This window comes from Peromyscus eremicus, chromosome 4 (genome assembly GCF_949786415.1).
Source record: "Peromyscus eremicus chromosome 4, PerEre_H2_v1, whole genome shotgun sequence".
NCBI lineage: Eukaryota > Metazoa > Chordata > Mammalia > Rodentia > Cricetidae > Peromyscus > Peromyscus eremicus.
Window position 1 is genome coordinate 134,086,750 of NC_081419.1, and position 27,109 is coordinate 134,113,858.

Here is a 27,109-nt window from a genome sequence, read left to right on the forward strand (position 1 = left end):
TGGGGGGAGGGGCAGGGGGCTGATATGGGGATGAAGTAGAAGGGCTCTGACAACTGTTTGAGCTTGGAGATAGGACTAAACTTATGTCCCTGCTGGCAACCCAGTACATCTCAATTCCAGCACATATCCAAGAGGAGAAGGCAGATGGGCAGCATCTGAGAAATTCCCTTCTGTGGTGTCCAGTAGCAGGCAAAGAGGAGTGGCTTCTATGTGGCACCCAAGCTACACATCTCCTCTCCCCTTGTCATCAGTGGGGCAAGTTCACTGTCCCTGCCCAAACCTGTGAGACCTAACAGCTACCACATTAAAAGGGAAAAGAGAAACGTCCCAATCCCCAACCCCCAGCTACTACCTCTCTTCCTCTGATCTCACAAACAAGTACCTGCCATGAGTCATCCACACCAGTCCTCACTCCCCACCCACTGCAGCCCATGTTTATCCCAGTCCCCTCCCTGAATTCTAGCCCTGGCCGCCAGTGACCAGGCAACAAGGAGAAAAGTATACTTTCAGCGTCTTGCTTAAGGAAGTTCTTGGTGAACAGGAGTGGGTGCTATTACTTTTTTTAAAAAAGCACTATTATTAAGTGTATTTTACATGTCACAAATCCAACATTTTAAAGTGATTAGTAACTACTGACAGGTTTGTCCATCACAGGTCAGTTTTAAGACCACTTTGATATGATTAAGATCCCTCATGCCCATTGGCAGCTAATCTACACTGCCACATGTCTCCTCCACTGGTCATTCTCTAAACAATGTCTTTTCTGGATATTTTATTTGAAAAGATTCACAGCATGTAACCACCCCTTCTAAAAATGCCTCTCTGGCTCCTATGTTTACTGGTTTTACCCCTATTTCTGTCAGGCTGTTTGTTGCTGAGATACCTGTAATGTTAGGTCTGTAGCTGCCAGAGTTCTTGTCTTACTTGGCCTAGCCCATTCCAGTCATGCTCTGGAGCTCTGCATGCACTGTCACTACCTGTCTACTGGGACATCCACAGGAACCTCCTGAGGACAGCTTGGCACTTGCTATCCAAGCCTGTTGGGCCTGGGTTTCCTGTGTCAACCCCAGATTATAGGTTCACTGAACCAGGTAGCCTCAGCCTTAGGCTCCTTTCTCCCATTTTCACTTCTCTAAGTTGTCAACTTTGAAAGTCTTTCCTAAGTACTACTTAAGCTACGTTTTCTTAAAGGGATTTTTAAAAATTAATTCTAAGAAAGGATTGACTTTTATTTCATACCTTGCAAATCCCTCCTATAATGAGACATTCTCAACTTCTTTTGAACAAAAGAGCACTTCTTGTAGAACATACTACCCTGAAACGATCTCAGTAATGCTAGTTTTGGATACTTATAAGTAGTTCCCTGACAAGTCAGTAAACAGAAGAAGTTTAACAGACTATTTCATACAGCCTCAAGTAAGCAGCCTTTATAAATTACCAAATAGTTATTTTTTAAACTTAATTATGCTGTACTTTTTTTTTTTTAAAAAAATCTTTTAAACAAACACTGAAATATTTATGGAAAACAAGTGATCATCAGTTCACAATTGTAGAAGCTGGGGCTTGTGGTGTAGCTCAAAGGTGGGGCACTTGGCCCTGGGATCTGTCTCTAACACCATAAAACCAACAACAAAAAACCTTCAGCATAACTCCCAGAGCTGGGTGGAGGCTCACTGTACTTACTGCCTTGTCTTTACTTATATTTGAGAATTCTTGTAATGTGTAAAACAACACAGTGATTATTTATGCTTAGGTTAAAATTCCCAGTGACATTTGCCCTATTTACTGTCTGGGTAGAGTTACAAGGAGTATATTTTTCAAACTCAAACTTCATGCTTATGATGGGTGCATCTTGGCGCTGGAGAGATGCCTCAGTGTTTAAGAATACTGTTACTCTTGCAGAAGACCTGGGTTTTATGCCGAACACCCACTTGTTGGTTCACAACCTTGTAAGCAAGTCCAGTTCCAGGTAATCCAATAACCTCTCCTCACTTCCATGGGCACCAAGCAAAGCACTCACAAAGTAAAAAAATAAATAAAAAAAAAAGAAGGCGGGTACAACTTATGTGTAAATTATTCTTCAATAAGCTAGGCTTTCAGAAGCAGTGGGAACAATGTGCTTTGATTATATTCTTAACGTGTTCTTATGGTGAAAAAGACTTAAAGATTCATGCAAAGTTTACTGGTAGGATTGTGAATGTGAGGAATCAATATTCATAAATAAATGGTTTTCAATAATGCTATTCAAAGTATACTTGTCACTAAACAAACGTGGCATTTTCATCATGGGTCTCTAAATTTTGGCACTTCCTTTGCAGAATCACAACACGAAATACCTTGGGGTGACCTTACAGTGAAAAGGAGTATTCGAATCATTTGGAAAGGCTGTATCTTCATGAATACTCAGCAACTCTCACTTTTCTCTCTCCACAATCACTAAAGAATAAGGCCCTTCTTGCTCCCAGCACCCTTGTCATACTGAGCTTGGCATGCCACTTCTACAACAGGCTTGATCTGTTCCTGCCCTGCTGACTGAGACCTTCTAGAAGCCACAGTAGGGGGCTGTGCTGGAAGAAAGGGTAGGAGAGTGAAAAGCAAGTCCCCCATGGTTTCAGTTTCCCCTCTGTCTTCAGTGCCACACTTCGTGAAACAGTCACTGTACCCTGCCATTCCCGGATGAGGAGAGCCAATGGGAACAGTCGGCAATGAGGCAGCTAGGGTTGTGCAGAGAAGTCTGTTGGGAGCTGTTGGGACGGTGTAATTTTTAACTTGAGTTACATAACATGAAGTTCTTTAAGCGGCTGAGAATGCAACCAACCTACTTAAGGACGGAACCAGGAGGTTATGCTATTAGAAGAGGTGGAGCCATAGATGGATGTGGGAGTCAGAGGGACAAGAGTCTATTATACTGCAGGTTGAGGTGAAGCTCAAGGTTCACTGAGGTATGCACGTAGGAAGTGCTTGCTGTGTGCACACCTAACAGTAAATAAAGGGGATAAGAAAAAGAAAAATCCAGCTTTATGCACGGATTAACCAGACATTTCAAGTCTATTTAAGTCTGTCTCCCTTCATGAAAGGAGCATCACTCAATTAGGCTTTTTGAATTATGACTTTTATAGTCGCTCAAAATCATTCATTATAAAATACACAATTATAATAACACAAATTACAAATGTGTTAGCACTTGGTACTAGCCTGCTGAGAACACCCTCTGTTATTCCAATCAAATACATGTCTGTGTGAGAATCTTTTCTTAAATTTTAATTCCAAGCTGGACAGCGGTGGCACAGCCTTTATTCCCAGCACTCGGGAGGCAGAGCAAGGCGGATCTCTGAGTTTGAGGCCAGCCTGGTCTACAGAGTGTAGATCCAGGACAGGCACCAAAACTACACTGAGAAACCCTGTCTTGAAAAACAAAAAACAAAAAAACTTAATTCCAGGAAAATTTTACCCCTTTTTCCAAGGAACCAGTTACCAAACATGAAGAGTTACTGCCTTAGTTACTAGAAAGCTCAGCCACATTTGGTTCTCAATCATAGCAGCTCTATCACCATATCAATCACATGATGATCCCTGTTTTAGAACCACATCTCCCATTTCAATAGCACAATATTTGTGTTCTTTTGTGTTTAAGTACTCTATTTTTCGTTAAGAGCTTGGTGTGGTGGTGCCTATTGGATATCTCAATTCATGGGAGGCTGGGGAGACCTCAAGCTTTAGGCCAGCCTGGATTAGACAGCAAGACTTTGCCTCAAGAAAAATGCAGTGAACACTGTGCCTGGTTCCCATTCAAATAAAGACTTGTCATTACTTCCGGAAGAGGTGTCAACAGAAAACCAGCTGCCAGTCTCTAAGATCACAAAGAGCCATCAGGCTGAGGATGAACTTTTTCCAGAACAGTGAACATCCATTTGAGGCTAGTACTGGACACCACAAGTCCCTGGAGGGTGATAGAGGCTGTGCCCACTCCTATTTCCTTCCTGTTCCCTCAACAATGCTGACCCCTACAATGCTCCCTAATAAGCATTCTATCCTCTAACTTAGAGTCAGTATCCTAAAAAAAATCCCAACCTTGCCAGCAGGCATAGTTGCTCACACTTGTAATCCCAGCAAGGCTGAGAGGCTGAGGCAGGAGAATTGCTAAATTCAAGACTAGCCTGGGCTACAGAGACTTTGTCTCAAACAAAACAAAACCCAGTTTTGGCAAACATGCTAAAAATTAACTAAACAGAGACAGTGAGATGGCTCAGTGGGTAAAGGTGCTTGCTGCCAAACCTGATGACCTGAATGCAATCCCTAGGACCCACATGGTGGAAGCAAAGAACCAACTCCCAGAAACTGTCCGCTGACCTCTCTACATGTCTGTTCACACACACACACACACACACACACACACACACACACACACACACGCATGCACTCTCAATAAATTTAAAAAAAAAACAGAAAACAGCTGGTAGCAGTATTCAGAAAGAAGTGAAATTAGGAAAAAATTTGGTATTGCATGTAGGCAGTACAGCACTGACAGAAAGCTGGGCTGCCTGGGTTAGTGTTTATCCCAGACACCTGTAAGCTGTGTGACCCTGGGATGGTGCCAACCCCTCGACCTCAAACTGGAGATCCTCCTGCATCAGCCTCCAAAGTTCTAGGACTTGGGAGTGTGCCACTGTGCCAAGAAAGGCCTCAGTTTTGTTAAGTGGCCATTAGTAGAGAATCTACTAATACTTATTAGTATTATACTAATACTTATAGAGCTGTATAATTCACAGTATGCTTACCACTGCAATAAGTGGTTATTAAATACAGTATCTGTGAGATCAAGCCCACAGACCAGAAGGGCAGTGGGGCAGTTTCTCAGACTCCAAGCACAGGCTTGGTATAAGCTAAGGCATGCTGAAGCATGAGTGTTTCCAGAAATAAGACCAAGCAGGGCTAGTCTGGGTGATGTCACAGGCTAGAGCCTTATGTGGGTGCCAAGGCTGATCCTCCCAGACAGCGCAAATGCATATATTACCAGTGACACCTACGCATCCTTATATATGAGCTGAGCTGGGGAAAGCCTACACTGGCCACACCCTGTGTGTGCCCTACTTTTCCCAAACTTCCTTTGGTGGAAGGAGACACCTAAGGCCTGGGAAGCTAATAAGTCCCAAGAGGAAATGAAGCCCTGTTCCCTGATTACAAGCCTGGCAAACAAATTGCTGTTGGAAGGGATTCATGGAGCCTGGGGGTCTTGTTACATACACAAGAGCAAAAGGTTTGGGCTGGACACTGGTAAGCCTCCAGAAAATAGATTTTAAAAGTGAATTGAAGTCTTATGATGTTGGAGTTTGCACAGAAGGCTCAACAATGATTATAACATTTAAAAAGGGCCTCCTGGGAGAATCGACAAGACCAGGCAGGCAGTGAAGGTGCTATTCAGCCCCATCTACTCTTAGTATCATCATCCTGGCTGATCATTCTTCACTGAGTCAACTCCAGGATTCTTTCTGGTCTAGGGCCTTTGTACATGCTATTACTCTTGTCTACAAAGTACTTTCCTCCAGCCCACCCTTAAAATCCACTTGGTCATCTTCTTATATCCTCTGGCCTTTCTTGAAGTCCTACAGACATAGACATGCCTCCTCTTACCTACACTGATTGACCAGCTAGTGGCTGACCACCAGGATTTACCTTAGCCAGTGGTTCTCTTGTGGAACAGAAACACATGGACTCGGGTTCCCACTCTTATGTGGCTTCACTTCGAGTCGTGGTGCTCTGAAACCTTGATTTGAGGATAATGCTAGCATTAGTTGTGCAAGCCAGGGTCAAGCAATTGGGTTGATTCCAGTTCCCTCCTTCCTACATTAAAGGCCTATGAGTAGGTGGCAGTCAGTCCATCTCAACTACCCCATCCCTTAGGACAAAGTTCCTCAGTATTATACTGAATTCTGAGTTTCTTGAGAACCACACTCAAGGGAAACAGCACACATGTCACCACTTCAGCAAGGCAAAGCTGGAGGTGGCCCAGTTGGGTGGGTTGTCTCAACTAACTCATACATTCACAAATTCTAGTCTCATAAATCCCAGGGAGGTTTTTCTGTATCCACTAGATGCTCTGTGGGACTTCTCACCTCTGAAATGCAGACAGCTGTCCAGAGCTGCATGGTAGCTGCCCAACTGTCTGCTCAACACTGGGCAGACAACATGATCAAGGGATACCCTCAGGTTTACGGGTGCTGTTCAGAGAATAGCCTTAGGAAGACAGATTTTAAATTACTCAACAGCCACAGAGAGGTGTCATGTCTGGAGAACAGAATGAAGGGTCAGTGGTGAGAGAAGAAGCAGGAGAGGCAGGGGAAGACAGGACTGCTGGACCATGAAGGGAGTGCAGTGGGAATTTTCATGCGTATTTAAAAGGATCATGATTTCATTCCATTTTAGCGGTAAATCCTGAAGGACAGATACAGGCAAGACCCAAGAGGACAGTGCACGGAGGGAGAAGATGGGGCCTCAGGATCATGGGTAGAGTGGAGAGAACCCCAACGTCAGGAGGGAAGAACCTCAGTGGGTTACCTAGAGGTGAGGCAGAGAGGAAAAAGGGCTCCTGGCAAGGTGTGAGGCCTTTCCAACTCAAGAGTTTACTGCCACGTAGAGAAGGTAAAGCCAGTGAACGGAGACACGTGATGAGGATAGCAAGGATGTGGTGCTGATAACGGGATGACAGGGTCGGGAGGTCAGGGGAGATCCAGGATTAGCGTCACCTGTGTCTGCGCAGAGGCGAAGCCACCGGAAGGGTCGGCTCGACCTGACAACTGGCAAAGCACTGAGTCCCAAGGAAAGCGAGCTTCTGGGGCGAGAAAGGATCAGCGCCTGGGCAGAAAAACAAAGCTGAGGAAAAACCAGCGCGTCGGAAAGCATCTGCAGGTAGGGTGCGGGCGGAGCGTGAGGCGGGCAGCGGCCCACGCACGATAGGCCTCGAAGAGCACGGGGCCCGCGGCCGGGGGTCTGAAGGCCCGACCCACGCCTGCAGGGCCTCTTCCCGCGAGGACGTCCTCGAAGGCCACCCCAGGACCGGTTCGCTCAACCCTCCTAAGAGACGCCAGTGGCGAGGGGGCGGGGCGGGCTTCTGTCACTCACGGCCCGCTGGCCAATCCGCGGGCGCGCCCCTCCCCGCCCGGAGAGGGTGCGCGGAGGGCCCGCCCCCGCCGCCGCCGCCGCCGCGGGTGTGAGGCGGCCAGCCTGGCGCGGCTCCCTCCGCCAGGCAGCCCGCCCAGGTAACCGGGTTCGGCGGGCGGGCCGGGGGTCGCGCCGCACCCTCACTCCCCGGGAGGCGTGCACACTGCGGCGGGGCCCGTGCGGGATGGAGGCCCGTGCGCGCGCCTGACTGACTGACGGGCCGCAGCCTGTGGGCGGGGTTGCGTGCGTGACGGGCAGCCGTGCCCCGCACCGTGTCAGGGCCCGCGCAGGGAAAGCTGTGCGGGACCGAGGTGTGGGTCCTCCCGCTGAGGCCTGCCCGGGGTCGCGGGGCGCAGGCGCGGCGGCGGGCGGGGGTCGTCCCCAGGAGCGCCTTTGTTCCCGGCGCGCCGAGGGCGGAGCCTCGTCCCGCCCCGCCCCCGCGCTCAGTCCCCGCCCCGTGTCCGCCCGCAGGAGCCGCCACCGGGTCCCGCTTGCCTCCCGGGCTGCCGCCTCCGCCGCCCCGGGCCCGCCAGCCTGCGTCGCCGAGGTCGCTGCAGCATGGCGGGCGCCGCGACCCCCTGCGCCAATGGCTGCGGGCCCGGCGCGCCCTCCGAAGCCGAGGTGCTGCACCTCTGCCGCAGCCTCGAGGTGGGCACCGTCATGACTTTGTTCTACTCCAAGAAGTCGCAGCGGCCGGAACGGAAGACCTTCCAGGTCAAGTTGGAGACGCGCCAGATCACATGGAGCCGCGGCGCCGACAAGATCGAGGGGTCCAGTAAGTGCGCCCCTGTCCGGCCTGGCTCGCGCCCGCCCGCTTCCCAAACACTTGGGCAAACTTTCGGGCCTCGCGCCTCGCGCCTGGTCTCCGCCTAGTCCCTAGTGATCACTCTGGGCGGGGGGCATCCGGGTCTTGGATCACCTGATAGGACCCCCCCCCTCCCCCAGGGGGGAGTGTCCCAGGCACTTTGCCCTGAGGCCTAAAAGTCCTCACTGTCTGGACTAGTGGAGCGGGATTCTGGCCCCTAGAACCCGGCCGCTGTCAGCCGCGGGGAGAGAAAGCCGTGGCAGGGGGCCCCTCACCCAGCCTGAGAACCCGAGGGACCGACAAGACCTTCCTGCCCACTGCCATTTCTCCAGAGAGTGCTGTCTGTGAAAGTCTCAGAGCTCTAGGATGGGCGCAAGAACCTTTTGGAATCCCCATGTAGAACTTAGGCAGATGTTGGGGTAGAGCTGGTTTTGGAGCAGAGCGGGGCCTACTCATCTCCCTCTTGGAGATAGGGAAGAATGTGGTCCTTTGGGAGGGTGGGAGTAGAAAAGCTGAAAGAAAACAGTGGCAGCTCCCCCCCCCCATGCTTCTTTTGTCCCAAATCTGAGTTTTGGAGGTCTGTGTTAATAAGCCGACATCCAGAGCCATAGCCCGGGCTCTTGGTGAAACTACCAGGCTCCTCCTTTAGCCTTGCAAGCTTGGACTCAGAAAGGCTCCCAGGGCCTTGGGGCCAGGTACTTTTCTCAGAAGCTGACAACCCTTTGTGTTGAATGCTTTAGTGACTTTAGGGGAGCCCAGAGTTGCTCCCCTGGTTTCCTGCCTGAGCCTTCCCAGACCTAAGTTTGGCGGGTTTACACAAGTCTCTGGTGGCAGGAGTGAAGAAGAGGTTTTTAGAAACCTCAGCTCTTCTGAGAGTCATTTTCCTTGGTGTGAGGCTGGATGGGCACTCAGCCCTGTCCTCCCAGCTGAGAAGATGATGTATTTGCAACTCCAGGCTTTGAGCTGGTTCTTGCAAGGACCCCAAAGAGACTATGATTAGAGAGACCTAGTCTCCGAACCACGGAGCGGGGGTGAGGGGGAGCTGTCAGGAAGTAACAACGGAGAGAAGGTCCCACAGATCTTCCTGGGTATGGTGTACATGTGTGTAAATGGGTGAGGAGATGAGGAGGAAGAAAGGTTTTTGTGGTAAGGCAGCCATCCTCAACTACAAACTTCAGGTCTGACACAGATACCAAACAGAAGTGGCACCTAGCCATCATCAGGGCCTCATCAGCCCTGACCTCCACTGGAAGAACATTTCAGTGATTTAAGAAACCAGTGTGGGGGGGATGGACACTGCAGACAGGTCAGGAGGTCCTGAACATCACCCAGACATCAGGTTGCAGGCATGGCCGCCTCTTTTACATTTGCAGGATTTGCTTGTTTAAGTGGTAGCATTAGTTCCCTGGTAGCTTTTGGTACAAGCTGCATTCTAAACCGTGTGTGACCAGTAGGCAGTAAGTGTGGCCCAGTGGTTGAAGACGGGCGTGCATTCGAAGCCAGTACGTTAGCTGTATGTCACCCAGCCAGGTGCTTTCCTTCTCTGAGCCCTGGTTCCTCTGTACGTTAGTATACTTACTATAAATGGTCATTCTTGGAAGTGAGATAGTTGATGTAAAGTAAGCATTCAGTTAAATATGTAATAGATGTGACTTGAGACATTGAAGATGTTTAAAAAACAGTTGTTAGTGGCGATAGCCATGGTCAATGATACTGTCCTCCTAGACCCTGGGATGGGGTTCTGAGGGAGGTCTAATGTGGCTCTTAAGAGAAAGAAAGAACTCGGAGGGAGGAGGGCTGAGAGAGGGTCTCATTTACTTAACTCACTGTTCGCTAAAAAAGAAGAAACCGTGTTTCTTGTTTTGCTGCACATCATTTACCCATTCACTCACCATACACATAGAACATGTTTCTCTAGAGAAAATTTTTGGGGTTTTGTACATTGGATGTCTTTGTAAGTTGGGGCCTGGACAGAACGAAGGGGTTTGGAGAGGGGACCAGCTAGTCCATTTTGTCTCACTCAGGTCTTTGAGGGTTGGAGGCTGGAATGCAGAGGACCTCATTTTCCCAGATTGAGCCTGGCCCTTTGCTTTTGGGGGCCCAGATTGAAAGCTGGCAGACTGTGGAGTTCACACCTTGTGAGTGGAGACTCCCGCTGAAGCCCTGCCCCACTTCTGCCCTTTTGCACCTCACTACTTGGTCATATCCTTGCGGCCTCCTGCAGATTGTGAGAAAGATTGAGATGCCAGCTGGGTCCCCTACCACCTGCTCAAATAGCTCTTGCCCAAATGCCTCAGGTGTTTTGACTTTTTTGTTTGTTTTTGTTTTTCGAGACAGGGTTTCTCTGTGTAGCTTTGCGCCTTTCCTGGAACTCACTCTGTAGACCAGGCTGGCCTCGAACTCACAGAGATGCGCCTGGCTCTGCCTCCTGAGTGCTGGGATTAAAGGCGTGCGCCACCACCGCCTGGCGTGTTTTGACTTTTTGCTGATAACCTTAGCACTGCCTGAAGCCAGAGCAGAGAGAAAGACTGACTGCTGCTGCCCTCACGGTGCCTGTGGACCTGAAGGACAGACTGCCATTTCCTAACTTTTGTGTTCTCTCACTTTGGCACTTGTGAAACAAGTAAGCACCTTCTGATGTAAGGCAGCAGCTTGGCTTGAAAGGGGTGGAAAGTGCTTTGGTACTCTGTGTGGTGGTGTGACCAGAGTTAGGCTCTTGTTTGGCATTTAGGTTGCAGAATTTCAGTGAGTTAAAAGCAGTTATAGACTTCCTGCCCAGCACTAAAGAGACCTTTCACTCTGGCTGCATGGCCAATCTTTACAAGGACTGTGCTCTCGGGTTGTGTTGGCGGCGGGCCTTTGCCTCATGTTTTCTGTAGCCTTTGTTGCTCTTTGTTCGGAGAAACCTCCGTGTTTAGATGGGATTTACAGGCAAAGACCTCTTGAGCATCTAGACAGCCCTGCTAGGCTCTAGCTCTAGTTCTCCATATAGTGCCTCTGTAGTGAGATGGTTCAGACCCATGTTTAGTGAGGTTGTCCAGTTGAGGACCATTGTTGGCACAGTAACTCCAGGTGGAGACTAAAGGTAGGCTGTGATTGCTGGGATGTGACCCCTGTGGTTGTGGGCATCTGACTGGTGAGGAATAGGCCTCTGCTCTGAAGGTGGGCCCGTGAAACCTGAGAACATTAAGTGAGTGTCCTCAAGGATCCCTTTGTGCTGGCTAGGTACTCCTAGGGAAAGAAGACCAAGAGATGTGACTGAGTCTCCAGAGCTAGCCATCCCTGCCATGTGTTTCCTCTTTGACTCATTTTTCCAGGGGAAGTCAGACCTCTTACTGTTTCCTCAGCACTCCAAGCTTGCCTGGTATGAGTTTCCAGGTCCCCTGTCCAGGTGGGGCTTTGTTTTCTCTGAACCTGCTTCACAGATGACTAGCAAAGATGAGCAAACCTAGTTCTAGGAAGCCCAGCTCCTCCAGCTTCTCCCAGGACTTTGTGTCAGGAAGAGGTGGTCTACATAGATGCATACACTTGAGTTGGAGTTTAGAGATCTTGACTATCAGCATTGCTTCAGGTGGTCCCTTGGAATGATGGGCATTTATTTGTTCAATAAACATTGTTTGCATACCCCTTACTTGTCTTGTGGAGGAGACAGGACCGGAATGCAGGGATGAGAAAAACGGGGTGAGTAGGGTGAGTGCAAAGTTGAGTAGTTGGCTGCACTGGGCAGCAAAGTTAGACTGCAGGGGTTGTTCCATCCATGGCTCACCTGCTCTGTGACCTCGACCGTGTGCTTATCCTTCTGATCTTTTCATCTATAAACAGTACTGATTTCAAGGTTCCTGTGAGGAATGGAGGAGTATTTGTGTAAAGTACTTGGCATCAAGTGTGGCATGGTGTACATGCTTAGTGTGGAATCCAACAGGAGAGAAATAGGATTAAGTCCCCAGGAGGGCCAGGTTAGAAGGAGAGTAGATGTGTCTGTTGTGGTCAAAGGCTGGTGCCACCAAGTCCTTTGATGAAGGGTAAGAAGCTGCAGTTCTCAGCAGTGCCTCTGTGATCAGGGCTTTTTGCTACCATGGGCATTTGTATAGAGAGAAGACTGTTGGCTGCGAGCAGATGCTTTGGGTGAAGACATGTTGGTTTGTTTCTAAGCCAGTTCAGCATTGAATTGGTCTCGCTATCTGAATGATAGGGGACACTCAGTCTTCCAGGAAGTGCTCTGCCACAGCCCAGAGTGGTAGGGCTACATCCGCTTCTACTAACTCAGAGTATCTCTTTTCACTCTGTCTCCTTTCCTATGGAACATGGTTTCAAGGACAGTGTGTGTATCCTAGGCTGAATACATCAGAGGAAGTGGTAAGGCCTGAGGTTATAGAAGCCTGCTATTGAGACTGAGTGTTGCTGGTAGGAGACTGACTTTCCCCCCTCTGCTCTCTTATGAGGAGAGTCAGTGTGTACTTCAGGAGAGTCTTCGGAGGGGTGTGGGGTAAGAGGACTTGAATGTTTTGATGCACCGTGTAGAGAGTACTCTACTGCCTTGGAGGAAACTCTGACAGTGACAGGAATACCTCGGTGGCCTTAGGCAGCCAATCCTACCCTCCTGGTGCCTGAGCTGTGAGTACTCAAATGTGTTCTTGTGACCCTGGTTAAGTTACTTTTTAGCTTATCAGACTGTTCTATAAAACAGTTCGGAGCCAGGTGTGGCAAGTTTAAGGCCATCTTGGCTATACAGTGAGTTATAGACCAGCCTAGGCCACAGAGTAAGACCAGTCTCAAAAACACAAAAGGCAGACAAACAAAAAAATCCCACCTCATGGAATTAGCTTAAGGCTAATGAAGTAAGATTGTACATAAGCACAAGAGATTTTTTTGTGAAAATGACCTAGCACAACATTTGCTCTCATCTTATTTAACAGCAGAGTTCTGTTTTCTACTGGAGTGTTGCTGGGAACCCATTGTCTCCTTGACTTTGGGTACAGAGAATGGGGCATCAGAGGGATCTGGTATTAGAATAATGTTCTGGGAGTGCATGGTGCGTTTTCTCACCCATAGCTTCATGTAGCCAGGGAAAGCAGGAATTGTCCCTATCACAGAGAGAAGGAAACAACGGTCCCAAGAGTGAGGTCATGGAGCAAGTTCATCGTTAAGTGTGGGATTTATGATTCTTGCTATACTATTGTTTATTCTCCCATTCTAGGAAAGTAACAATAAAGTAGGCCATTCTATAGCTACTTGAACTCTGTTCTATGCTCTGGTCAACTGTGTTTACCCAGCCCAGGTTTCATCTGTGGACAAGCTAGATACTCATTGCCTGCCTACTGGAACCTCCAGCTCTTGTTCTGGCCATGGGTACTTAGATAACCAGATACCCAGCCTTCCCAGACCTTCCCCTCCTACAGCGAAGGTTCTATCTGACATGGAAGCCAGAGCTCCTCATCCCTGGACTTGCTCCCACTGGTTCATGGTAACAGTCCATCAGCACTTCTACAGAGTAAAGGGTCATGAGGCACAGTGTTCCAGGTGCTCCCAGGAAGCACCTTTCCAGGCTTCCCTCACAACAGACTCCAGTGTGCCTCCATTCCTGTGCTGCTACACCAATTCCTAAGGTGTTGGGCGGGCTTAGCTGCTGTGTGCTGGGCACACTGAGCTGGGTGGGGTTTCTCCTGCTTCTGCCAGTTTATGGTATCAGCAGATCACTAAATAGGTTGCTCTCCATGTCAACATAACCACTTTCTTTAAAAAGGAAGGGAGGGGAGAGAGTGGAGAGATAGCTCAGTGGTTAGATCAGTGGCTGCTCTTCCAGAGGCCCCAGGTATAATTCCCAGCACCCACATGGTGTCTCACAACCATCTGTAACCTGTCCTAGCAAGGAATCTGATGCCCTTTTCTGGCCTCCATGGGCATTGCATGCATGTGGTATACAGACATGCATTCAGGCAAATATATATATGTGTGTGTGTGTGTGTGTGTGTGTGTGTGTGTGTGTGTGTGTATAAATATATATATGTGTGTATGTGTGTGTGTGTGTGTATATATATGAAATAAAAATAAAAATCTTTTTTTTTTTTTTTGGTTTTTCGAGACAGGGTTTCTCTGTGTAGCTTTGCACCTTTCCTGGAACTCACTTGGTAGCCCAGGCTGGCCTTGAACTCACAGAGATCCACCTGGCTCTGCCTCCCGAGTGCTGGGATTAAAGGCGTGCGCCACCACCGCCCGACTTCCATTTTTTTTGAAATAAAAATCTTAATAAAAAAGAAGTCTGGCTTCCTCGGGCCTCACTGGATCACTAAACAAGCAGGGCACCAGTGTGCTCTGGCTTTTCACTGTGGCAAGCATTGTTAAGTCTGCTAGTGAACATACAGTTAGGGCAGATAGAGCCAGACAAATAATTACAGGGTGTGGTGAGTGCCGTGAAGGAAACAAGCTTGGGCCATTCTGTCTAAAGGATGGTTGACTGCATGCTGCAAGGACAAAGCCCCGACCTCAGGCTGGCGGCAGAAAGGTTCATCTGTCCTTTATGCTACATGTACCGCCCATCTACACTGTCACTGTCTCTGGAGAGTGGCCTCAGTGCTCTAGACCTGAACACTGTGGACACAATAGGCTAGAGAGGAATCTGGAGCTTTGTGCCTGGGAAGGAATGGCTTTCTATGTAAAGCTAGGTACAGAGTGTGTGACCTTGAGTCTTAGCATTTGGACTTTGAGTTGCCCCCTGAGCATCATCTGATGTGGCCTTAGTGTTTCCCCTATAACTGGAGAATTAGAGCTTCTTGCGGCCGTTTGGCATAGTTGCTCCCACAGCTCCTCTGTTTTGTATGTAGAGCCTCCAGAGAATTGGGAATCCAGGCTCCTGGAGGCTTCTAGAGAATCTGCTTGTTAGCTCCCAGGGAGCAGAGAAAGCAGTACTGGGCCATGAACTGAATACTGGGGAGCTATGAGGAGAGGCGGTGGGGACAGTGGAGTTGATCTCAAGAGTCTCTACTTGCATTCCTGGCTCAGGCCTTGGTGCTCTCTCCCTCTCCTTTCAAGAAGAGTTTCGAGGTGGTGCTGGGCTAGCCTTTGAGAGGCTGTAGTGGCTTTGTGCCCAGGCACAAGTATTAGTGCTCTACCCTCACCTCCTAGGAACCAGGCCCATCCTGGGGGAAGCAGGGAGGGGCTCCTTTTTATAGCCCGCATAGAGGCTTTGTGTATAGGCTCTGCTGCTTCCTTCCGGCTCTGGCCCTTCCCGTGTTGGCCAGAGGCCCTGGCTTCAGCAAAATTCAAGAGTAAATGGGGTGAGGCTTTCTCCAGCAGAAGACTGGCATCTCCTTTACTGAACCCAGACTAGGCAGAGAGAACTTGGGAAGCAAGAAAAAGAGATGGCCCAGTCCTTGATCTTAGGGAGTTTGCCATCCAGAACATGCAGCAGCTTTAAAACCAGGGCTGACAGGAGACAGTATTGCCTTCAAGTGCTGAGGGCTGAGCCAGAGGGCCAGACGGAGTTGGCCTCGCTCTGGCAGCTCACCCTGCTCTGTAGAGTCCCTTCCCCATTGACTGAAACATCAGCACTGGGTAGAGGCTCTTATGGTGCTTGGAAGCAGGACATGGACACTAGGAAGAGTATACTTGCGAGACCAGTGAGAGCCACAGCAAGTTTGACACCATCTGTTTGTGGGTCTAGTTTTCCTTCAGCTCAAGTGGGGCATTCACTTCGGGACTGGTTTCCAGGATATACCGCTGAGTTGAAGTCCTATGAAGTGATTCTTGAGGACATGTGTACCTGAGGGATAGAGTGACCTTGGCTTGGCCATAGCTGTAGTAAGAATAAGGCTTTGACATAATTTCTGGCTGTGGCCGGGCGGTGGTGGCACACGCCTTTAATCCCAGCACTCGGGAGGCAGAGCCAGGTGGATCTCTGTGAGTTCAAGGCCAGCCTGGTCTCTAAAGCGAGTTCCAGGAAAGGCGCAAAGCTACACAGAGAAACCCTGTCTCAAAAAACCAAAAAAAAAAAAATAAATAAAAATAAATAAAAATAATAATAATAATAATAATAATTTCTGGCTGTGTAGGTTGATGTGGGTGTGTGCTGGGGAGATTCTAGCCTCAGGCCCAGATAGTGGGCCTAAGTTCATAGGGTGATTACCCTAAGAAAGAGGGAAGAAAGCCTCAGTTAGCCACAGGTCCCACTGGAGGTAGTAGGTCAGCACAGGAGTACAGTTCCCTCATTTGACAGGTTGGGGTATCAACCAGCAGGCAGTGGCAGCCCTGCTCTGAGGCTCTGCAGACCCACCTGATGCTTCCTTCCTATGTTGGAGCAGCTTTTTTCTTTGCACTCCAGTCACTTCTTCACCTACAGCAGTAATGGAGTGTAACGTGCCTGTGCTCACTTGTCAGGCCCAGCTGGGACCACTTAGCATATCTACCAGGGAGGTTCGCAGAGGGACAATGGCACTTTGTCAGGGGTTTGTGGCGGTCCTCTTGAGTCCAGCAGGGACATGAGAGCAAAGTACCTGGTGCCAGCCTGCTCGCAAGAGGCTGTTCTGATTTCTGCTCTGAGAAGTGGCCTATACTAGAAACATGAAGCTCTGTACTAGGATGTGTGTTGGTAGGGGTGGGGTGAGAGATTACTGAAACTGGGGGTGGGGTCATAAGGTATCTCTCTCTCTCATCTGGCGGGTGGAGAGAATTTCAAAGAATCTAAGCTAGGCTTCCTGGGTAGACAGTGAGTTCTCGTGGGTTGAAGACAGACTGGGTCTTTCTCTGGGGCCTTCCTTCTTTAGGAAGCAAAAGGGGAGTGGCTTGGGCTGGCAGGACCCAGGGAGTGGGGCAGGTGCTGGGGAGGGGCTGGGCCACTCAACTCTAAGGCAGGAAAAACTTCTTGGGGTATAAAGAAATAAGACATCTGCATCATAAGACATCACCAGGCCTCTAACTTGATGACTTCCTTTGTCATTGAGAATTAACCCCTGTGACCTTCTGTTGGATTTAAGACTGGCCCTACCTGCACAAGCAAAAGGTGAGAAAACCTTTTGCTGAGGAGTTTTGCCAAGCGAAGCTCCCTTACCTCCCCAGCCCCTCTCCCTCTTGTCTCCTCTTCAGTCTGAAGCTGCGTGTTTTGTCTGTGGGAGGGAGACCCCAGATTCTCCTTTCACTTCCTAACCTATTGCCTATCCTCTGCCCTTTGGGAGGACCTTCCAGAGAGAGGGCAGCAAAGCCGTCTGTAGGCATCCGAGGCTATGCGGTTTTCCTTATCTGCTGGGCAGGAGCAGCTTGGTCAGCCAAGAAAGACTCTGATTATAGTTTTCTTTCCTTGCACACTTGTTAAGTTCCTGCTAGGCATGGAGCAATGAAAATGATAGACATGGTTCATGTCCTCAAGGAATTTACAGAAAACAGCCAGATAGCCCTAAAACACATGAGAACTGAGAGCGAGATGGCTTAGTGGGGACACACACTTGCCATGCAAGCCTGATGACCTTTAATCACTGGAACCCATAGTTGTCCTCTGGTTTCCCCAAGTGTCATGGGATGTATGCACCCTCACACATCACATGTGCACACACATAATAATAATGAAATGTAAAACAATACACATAAGGCTTTTATTATAAGAGTGTCACAAAGCAGCATGTATGGTGCAGCTTGGAGTCCTGCCATCCCCCTGTGTTGCTCCCACTTGGCTGCTTCCCACAGGGATCCCAAGGCAGCACAGAGCACAAGCCCAGGGCACATGCAGCTTGGCATTGAAGTATCTTTGGCTCTGCCACTCGCCAACTGTCACCTTGGGTAGGATCATTAACCACTCTGTGCTCAGTGTCCTTGCTTGGGAAATGGGAACCCTAATACTTGCTTGCTTCATAGTATTAGTTGTAAGGATGAAACAGCACAGTTTAATTAAGAGCTTTATGTAATATGCACAACAAATGTGCAACAGATTAGTGACAGGATGCCAGATGCCACTCTTGCTGCTGCTGCCCTCCCCACCCAGCAGAGACAACGACCTCATCCTCTGTGCTCTGCAGTTTCTGAGAAATGCCTGTAGGCTCTGTTTAACATAATCTTTCTAGCGTGGTACAAACCTAATCCTTCCTCCCATAGTCAAGCTCTAGCACTTACCATGATGTCCTTATGGTTAGTTGCTCATTGTGAATGACAGAGTCAGCTGAACTTGAAGGATTGGACTGAAGTTGATGAGAAACAATGAAATCAAAAAACCTTCAAAACATGTGTATGTCTTAAGGGTTTCTCCTTCCACCATGTGGGTCCTGGGGATTGAACTCAGGTCATCAGACTTGGCAACAAGTGCCTTTTCCTGCTGAGCCATATTGCTAAGCCTGAGAAAAGGGAATCTTAATGGGTGAAAAATGGGAATCTTAGTCTTCTGAAGTTTTCAGTTCACGTATCTGTTCGAATGGTAATATTGTTGGTGTACCCACAGAAGCATGACAAGAAACCTACAGTTTTGGGTGAGAGAAAACAATATTTTGTTTGTAGTTTGTCTTTGGTTTAGGGGTGTGTGTGTGTGTGTGTGTGTGTGTGTGTGTGTGTGTGTGTGTTCCTTAGGTGGAAGACAGGAATAGGAAGTGAGCAGTTGGAGTGTAGTGCCAGACATTTAGAGGCTAGCAATGTTGTGTGAATCGAAAGGAATTAGAGCTGTGGGCATGACTATCATTGAGGAGACGGCAGAGCACCAGAAGAGGAGAGGACTCTTGTCCATGTTTAGTGGGGTGGGCCTGTAGCTCACAAAGAAGCAGGAAAGTCTGGGCAGAGTTGTGTGGAAAAAGTCAAGAGCAGAACACCAACCAGAAGGGAGGTTGTGCACACAGCACCACAGATGTCTCCCTGCTGTTCCAGTCTTTCATGACCTCATAGTTATCTGCTTCCCCATCTGTTTCCTCCGTCAGGCTGGGATTTTCTGAAGGGCAGGAACTCCATGCCTATTGATATGTTTCCCCAGGATCCAGCTCAGGCCTGGTATGGAGTAGATAGATGCTTGGTAACTAGCAATCATGCAACGGGTGAATGAACCTCAAGTGACCATGAGGTCTCTTCAGGCTCTGTGCTCTGTATGGGGCCTTCTTTCCCCTCCTCCCTTCCTTGGGACCTACAGATGCCGTTACCACTTGAAATAAGCTATGTTTTAGGAAAGAGAGCTGCCTGCCTGGGCAGTGTGAAGCCCTCTATGCCCTCCTTTCTTTTTCCCTGTAAACCCAATGTCAGAGTTGGCACTACCACGGGGACACTCCAGAGCCCCATCTGCTGTGAACCACCATCTAATGAAACCCGTTGGGCCCTCCCTCCTCATTTACCTAAAGAGAAGAGTCATCTGGAATCTAGTGTCTAGGTGGCGTGTGTTGGTGAGGATTGTGTGTTTGCGGCTGTAACCTGAAGCAATTTGTACATCACCGCAGTGCAAGGTCCCGTGTAGGGGGATCCCATGGTGTCTATTCAGCTGTCTGAATGGCTGTTTCCTGTTTACCAAGGTAGGAAAGAGGCTAAATTCAGTTAGGCCCAGCTGCTCTTCTCAGTCAGGGTGTTGGAGGCAGTCTCTTCTGGTGTAACCTGGTTTGGCTAGGGTTCCAAGGAGGGGTCACTGTTCCTTTCATCCACATTTGCTGGTGTGGCAGCAGCTGCTTGCTGCACAGGCACAGGAAGGGCAGTGTGTCTTGGCGCCACCTTCCCTTTGCCGTGTGACCCCGTGACCCTATATGTGGGGGATATCTGTCTGTGGGGCTGCTTAGAAATTGGCTTTGTTGGAGGTGGGGAGTGCTAGGACATGAGTTCTGGCCCAGAGTCTTGGGTCTAAATTAAGGTTTGGGTTTTGTGGCTTGGTTCCCAGGGCCTGTGTACTGAAGAACCCTAAAAAGGGTTTAGTGACCTAGTCTTTTTATTCCCTTTCTCTGGTGTGCCTGCTGCCCTAGATTATACACTACTCACCTGTTGCCCATCTGTGCAGTGGATGCACAGGGTGGTTGTCCTGTGTGAGCAGGAAAGCTGACGGCAGGCATGTGCCGAGCCTGATGGCTGGGAAGTGGGGCCTGCCTTCAGGAGCTGAGCACCAGCAGAGCCCTCTTCCCAGTTTCCCAGGTTCAGACGCAGCTGTCATTTAGCTTGTCCCTGTAGCAGCATGTGAGCATGCTCAGTGAGTGACTGTTCTAGCTTTCAGAGTCTCAAGTCAGGGGTCTGTCCTTGGGTTGAGGGAGACAGAAAAGAAAGGAGAGGAGGAGATGGGAGGGCAATAGGTAGCCTTTCCAGAGTCTCTGGCCTCATAGTTCACGTTCTGATTTTACAAATTTAGTCTTGTGTCATCTGTCTCAGATCTTAGAGATGCTCCAGATACCAGGCAGCAAACACATTTCAACTCCTTCCAAAACCAGAGTATAAAAGATTGGGATGATGGAGCAGATCAGGGCTCATGCCCCCAGGTGGATGTTTGAGTAGTAGGATGTGCGCCTCCTCACCGCTACCCTTGTTACTGGTCCCCTTCTTTTCTGGACTGTACCAGTGTAGTATACATGTGCGCTGTGCAGAGTGTGCAGGTTCGGGTGCTACAGACTCAGGAAACAGGCTTGTGGTTCATCTTTGCGTATGCTAATCAGAACAGGAGTCCTACCCCCACAAAGTACTCATCTTGTAAGGCCCCTTTGTGAGCGAGGAAATAGCTGCTGGGATTCTTTTCCTGGTGGCCTTTAGCTTCAGCAGACTCTTTGAGGTTTGAGTTTGCCCTCTGAACAGAGCCTTATCACCTGCTGTGTCCATCTTCCCTAGGTCTACCTTTCTTAAGCCCCATGTCAGTAACACCAGATACAAAGACATGTGCTTCCCAACTAGGCCTTACCTTGTAAAGTGCAGGGACTCACTGTTTTCCAGTTGGGAAATTGAACCTGAAAGAGTGAGGCACTGCCAGGACCTCACAGCTGGCCTTGAAGGGCCCTGTGGTTCTTGGTTTTCCTTGCTAGGCCTGGCAGCTTCAGAAGCTTCAGAACCATCTGGTCAGGGCAGGCTTTTGAGGGCATAGGAGTAGGTAGATCTCCACTAGGGGCACTGAGGAGCACAGACTCCCCCCCCAGAATTCTGCCTGGTATACCAGACAATCTGGCATCAGAGTCACCATGTGATGCTAGTCCTTGGCATAGGTGTGGGAGGTTCCTCATAATCCAAATCCTTAGAGAAGAGCCTATCATGGCAGCTCACACCTGTGATCTCAGCTCTCTAGAGCTGAATCTAGAGAACTGCAAGATCCAGGGCTATCCAAAAAGAAAGAAACAGAAGTAATAAAACAAAAACCAAGTCTTGATTTCTTTGTGAGAGTTTACGAAGATTAAGTGTGTGAAGGACTGGGTGTCCCTTATTTCAGGCAGCCCAGGCCATTCTTAAAGCCTGGGTAAGCCTTCTTACTTGGCCTGGAGCTCTGGTCCTGGAGGAGTGCATAGATGGGAGCTCCTGAGAGTAGACCGCCCGTTCAGGTCAGGGGGCTCTCAGTTGGCTGTTGTCACGGTCCCGATTGTGGAAAACCTGCTCTTGTTTTCAGAGCAGATCATCTTCTTTTTACTTCCCCAGCCCCTGGGTATCAGGGACCTCTCAGTATCCTGGATTTTCTTTTCCCTAGTGTTCTCTAAACACTCTTCTCCCATAGTTTTTAGGGAGAAAGGAATGCTGGCCCATGGGCCTCCAGACATAGGGAATGAACACTCAAGCATTTGTGCGTCTCTCTCTCTCTCTCTCTCTCTCTCTCTCTCTCTCTCTCTCACACACACACACACACACACACACACACACACACACACACACACGTCCGTCATTCCTGACATACAGAAGATCTTACCCAGACCGTGGCTGTGCTGGCAGCTAACACCGAGGCTATGTCTGATTAGAGAGTCTCTTCACTGTGATGGCAGCTCCTGGGAGCCAGCCTATGCTCTCTCAGATAAGAAGAATGGCGGTGTTTGTTCTGGATGCGGGAGGCAGGTAGAGATAACACAGGATGTGCTTTCAAGGGTCTGCTAGACTATTTCATTGCTGTCAGGTCTTTTTCAGTCTGCTTCTGACTTCATAGACTTCATAGAGGGCCTCAGAGCCATGCTGGTGCCTCCTCACAGGAGGAAGAGCAAGGGGTCAGTGTGACCAGTGTGGGCTTAGGAGGGTGGTGTGCCCGGCCTGCCTGCTCTGTGCTGCCTGGTCCTGGTCCCTGCTTAACCACATGCCCACTCTGACTTTAGATTGGACTTGGTGCAGATGTGCCTGTCACACAGAGCAGGTTAGAGCTCACCCAGGGCCCACTGGTTTTGTGGACGTATACACATATGTGTATATGTGTGCCACTATATATGGGGGAACCACATGTGGCCTAACCATGAGCTTTGGACAGACTTTATAGCTCTCTGCCTATTGTGTACACACCTTATTGTGTATAGCCTGTATAGGATCTGGTGGGCAGCAGCAGGAAAGGCCCTAACTGTGGATCATGTAGGCATGTGTGCGCATGCACACACACACAGGCGCGAATGTGTGGGACGGGAATGATAGCTTTGCACTGGAAGAATATTCTAGTTTTGTTTCAAAGGGCAGAGTTTGTGGTGGTTGTGTGGTATACGATGCAGGCATTTCCCCCAATGGAAGGAAGCTCTTTCTCCCACCTATGGAAACTGTTCTCAAGTTGTGGGTTTGTGACCCACCTCTCCCCACTCTGGGTCTAGAACCAAGTGGAATGCTTCCAATTTACTCCATCCCCCTATGCCTTTTTACTTCTCCAATCCATGTGCCTGCGTTTTTCTCGTTTTGTATTCAGTCACTCAGTGGGTACTGGAAGGGCCTCTGCCTGCCATGGAGTGTGAGGAACGCACATTCCATAGCAGCATGAGGCATTGAGAGGATGATTACGGCAGGATGGAACTTCTCGTGTGGAGTCTTCAGTAGGAGAGAATCCAGTTGGAGAACTGGGCAGGCCAGGCTCCAGGATGAAATGGGGCAGGAACAGTTGCTGTTCTTACTGGAGGTCTGGCCTGGTTTGGCAGGATCACAGAAGGCGAGACAAAGGTTCCAGATAAAGCGCTGAGCCCTGTCATCGTAAGAACCTCAGCGGCTGTAAAAGGAATGGGTTTGTGGAGGGTTAGCAGTGGGCATCCTCAGGAGGGGACGAATGGACTGATAGGACCAGGTGTCCAAACAATGTTTTATGGTTCAAAAGAGTCAGAGAGGATGTGGAGTTGGTGAGAACTGTGGCCACCAACAGGAAAGTCCGGGCTTCCCACTGGAGGATGGACCTGAGGGCTCTGCTGGGAGGACAGAACTGGATCCAAGTAAAGCCCGTGCTGTTTGTGGTAGCAGAGCAGGGGATAGGACCAGAAGTGATGCCTCTGTTCCAGGTGGGACAGATGATGCTACTGTGGTCGGCTCAAGGGACAAGACAGGAAGACTGTGAGCAGCTGGTTGGGGCCTTTGGGATGTTCTAGCCATGCTGGTGTTCAGGACTAGAATCTAAGGGGAATTTACTCAGAAGGAGGACTGGTCAGAACATTTTAAGACATACCCAAGCTGAAGGAAAGCTCTCTTATCAAGCCTGAATCTCTCTTCCCAGGCTGAGTATTTACCTCTGACCAGGCTCCTAGCTCGTTCAGGGATGGAATAGGTGTTCAGTCAAGGGACAGTTGTGGCAGGACCTCTCACATCTAAAGAGTCTCAGAGTGCACATCCAAGCAAGTGCTGGCCAAGGAACAGCTCCCTCCATGTGGCACACTCTTCCTGCACCTTCAGTGTCATGTTTGGTCTTGCCGGCATCCTCTCTGGTCGGTCCTCTTACCACCCTTCAGAAGTGGAACAGTGGATGGGGACAGTTGTCTCTCTGCCAAGACTCACAGTTAACCTCAGTCCATGCAGCCCACTGTTCCACTCTCCTGAGAAACGGACAGACCCCTAGCTCTTCAGTTGGTGAGTCTGCAACCGGGAGGAGTTAAATATGCCACTAGCTTACAGGTGCTCTGTCTGTCGCTCAGGTTAGTAGCCAGAATGATCATTTACCTCTAAGGCCCGTGTACTTGCCTCACCTTTGCTTGTGAGAATGGGGGAGCAGTTGAGAACCCCTTGGTAGCTGAGATAAGGATACCAAGCCACACAAGCGCAAGATGTTTGGCATTCTTGGACAGCCTTGGCCTTAGCTAGAACTAGGCCTTTGCTAAGACTGGTTTGGGCATGTCTTTGGGGTGTGGGTCATTTCAGGAATTGCCAGTTTTCTGGGCCTCCTCCAAGGTTCTGTCTGGGATTCTGAGACCAATCTGGACTTGCCCAGCCTTGCCTCTGGGACTTTACAATTGGGCAGTTGGGTATGTGTATTGTGTATTATGTCAGAAAGTGATCCATAAGGAATTGCCCTTGGATCTCTGTTTTTCCTTCCGGTGTCCAGCTCTGCTCCAAGTACAGCTGTATAGCCTGTACTCCCAGCAATGGAACAAAGATAAGGAAGGGTTAACACATACACCTACCTTCCTGTCCCCAAAGAGCCTTAGTCTTTAAAAACAAAAACAAAGGCCTACTCTTAGATAAGCCCACCTCTCTCTATCACCTGGAACAACTATGAGTGGGTCCGGTCTGCCTTTTTGTGGTCCATTCCCTGAGGGAGGAGAGTGTGGAAATGACTGAGAAAAGCACGCTGTGCTTTCTTTGATACTGGCTGTGAGGATCTCAGCCTGACCTTGACCTTTACTACCTTCCCAGTTGATATCCGTGAGATCAAGGAGATCCGACCAGGGAAGACATCACGAGACTTTGACCGCTACCAAGAAGACCCTGCATTCCGGCCGGACCAGTCACATTGCTTTGTCATCCTCTATGGAATGGAATTCCGCCTGAAGACCCTGAGCCTGCAAGGTGGGAGATGGCTTAGAGGGGGCAAGGTATAGGGAAAGGGAAAGCCAGGCTGCCCTTGCTCTTGTGAGAGGATGTGCCATTAGCGCAGCTTCTGTTCTGCTCACAGCCACATCTGAGGATGAGGTGAACATGTGGATCAAGGGCCTAACGTGGTTGATGGAGGATACATTGCAGGCAGCCACACCTCTGCAGATTGAGAGGTAAGACTTGTCTTCATGTGCTTAAGACCAGATGTCCTAGAACCAGGGGAAAGGAGGCAGAGACTTACGTCCTCTCCACAGACAGTAACTGCTCTTCTTCCCAGGCTTTCCCTTAGTTGGAGAGGGACCCTCACCTCAGGCTTCTTTCTCTGCAGGTGGCTCCGGAAGCAGTTCTATTCAGTGGACCGGAACCGTGAGGATCGGTAGGTGCTTAGCTGGGGTTTGTGCCCAACCAGTGGATAGAGGCACCCAAAGTTATGGTGTGTTTGAGCTAGAGGGCCCATAGAACTGAGCTACCTTGAGAGAGGCTAGGGCTTCTGACACAAGTAATTCACACTGCTGGGAGCGGGATACAGCGCTGGCTCTGGGTCCTAGGAGGGTGGCGGGCAGTCCAGCCAGGAGGACCAAGAGATGGAGGAAGCAAAGACCAAATGGTACACTCTGTATGCAGCTTGTACTGTTGCAAGGCTCTCCGCTAGTCCCCAGAGGCAGGACGTCATGGGAGGTGCAGAGGAGTGCCCTGCTCTGGCTTAGAATTTGCTCAGTGTCCTCAATATGATTTCTGTTGCTATAATGATACACCATGACCAAAGAAACTTGGGAAGGAAAGGGTTTATTCAGCTTACACTTCCACATCACTGTTCATTACTGAAGGAAGTCAAGACAGGAACTCAAACAGGGCAGGAACCTAGAAGCAGGAGCTGATGCAGAGGCCATGGAGGAGTGCTGCTTACCGGCTTGTTCCTTATGGCTTGCTCGGCCTGCTTTCTTATAGAACCCAGGACCACCAGCCTAGAGATGCCCCCCCTACCCACCCACAATGGGCTGGGCCTTCCCACATGTATCACTAATTAAGGAAATGCCCTACAGGCTTGCCTACAGCTGGATCTTATGGAGGCATTTTTCTCAATTAAAGGCTCCTTTCTCTCCCTAGGACTCTAGCTTGTGTCGAGTTGACATAAAACTAGCCAGCGTACTCAAGATCCTACTGCTGAGTAGAGGGCTGTTAAGACACTGTTCCACCATTCTGGGTGGAAGGTGAGAGGGCTCAGTTGGGGTGATAATGGTAGGAATTAGTTGGGTTTATGCTATATTGTTTAAAATTATATTAAAAAGAGTTTCCTAATCCTTTGATTTTCGGATGTCAAAGAGTCAGAGTTCAAAATTTTGACTTGAGAACTGGAAAGTGAAGTTGCCATTGGCTGAGACAAGAAGACGGTGGGAGGGACACATTGTCAGAGCTCAGGGTTCAGTGTTGGTGTGAGGGTGTGAGTTTATGATGCATAGGTGTCCAGGTAGAGATGTGGAGTCACCAGGCAGGTAGAATGGGGCTGGAGGCAGGAACGTAGGTGTGTGTACAGGTGAAATGGAAAGTCTTGGGGGTAGAGATGGTCACACAGGGACCCAGATAGCAAGAAAAGGGAAGAGGTCCAGTGGCTGACTCCAGACTAGTAGCACATGAGAAGCCAGGGAGGGGGGGAGTATGTTTACCCTCATGTTTGATAACATTGTAGGAATAACAGCTTCAGCCCAGTGGTGAGCAGCTCAGGGGCATAAAGGGAGTGAGTGCAGCTGAGTCTAAGAGTTTCACCATGGAGGAGAGGGAGGCAACTGTTAGAGAAGCAAGCAGGGAGAGACAAAAGGAACAGCTTGTCTGTATGCAGGTGGGAAAGGATGGGAACTAGGGCTCTGTCTCCTTGGTGGAAAATGGGGCCTCTGGACAGCACCTCCATGGCTGACCGAGGTTCAAGTGCCCCAGTGCCCCATGCAGAACAGACACTCTAGAGTAGTGGTTCTCAACCTGTGAGTCATGACCCCCTTGGGGTCAAAGGATCCTTTCACAGGGATTGCTTAAGACCATCTACATATCAGATATTTACATTAAAACTCATAACAGTAGCAAAATACAGTTACGAAGTAGCAACGAAAATAATGTTATGGTTGGGGGTCACCATAACATGAGGAACTGTATTAAAGGGTCACAGTGTTAGGAAAGTTGAGAACTACTACTCTAGAGCATTCAACCATTGGTGCAAATCTGAGCCTTAGGGAATTGTGGTCCTTCCTGCCTGACTCTTAGGCCAGAGGAGGAGGTGTGCCCTCT

The 27,109-nt window shown here is 49.4% G+C and overlaps 1 protein-coding gene across 1 annotated transcript in view; it reads left to right on the plus strand.

Annotated features, from left to right (window-relative positions):
- The first annotated feature begins 7,701 nt into the window (after window positions 1–7,701).
- The window catches only part of Plcg1 (phospholipase C gamma 1), a 31,997-nt gene continuing 12,589 nt past the window's right edge, over window positions 7,702–27,109 (plus strand). The window contains exons 1-4 of the mRNA XM_059261834.1: window positions 7,702–7,933; window positions 24,653–24,805; window positions 24,912–25,005; window positions 25,161–25,208. Of these exons, the coding sequence (XP_059117817.1) occupies window positions 7,717–7,933; window positions 24,653–24,805; window positions 24,912–25,005; window positions 25,161–25,208 (512 nt within the window). The 5' untranslated portion in view covers window positions 7,702–7,716. The remainder of the gene's footprint in view (window positions 7,934–24,652; window positions 24,806–24,911; window positions 25,006–25,160; window positions 25,209–27,109) is intronic.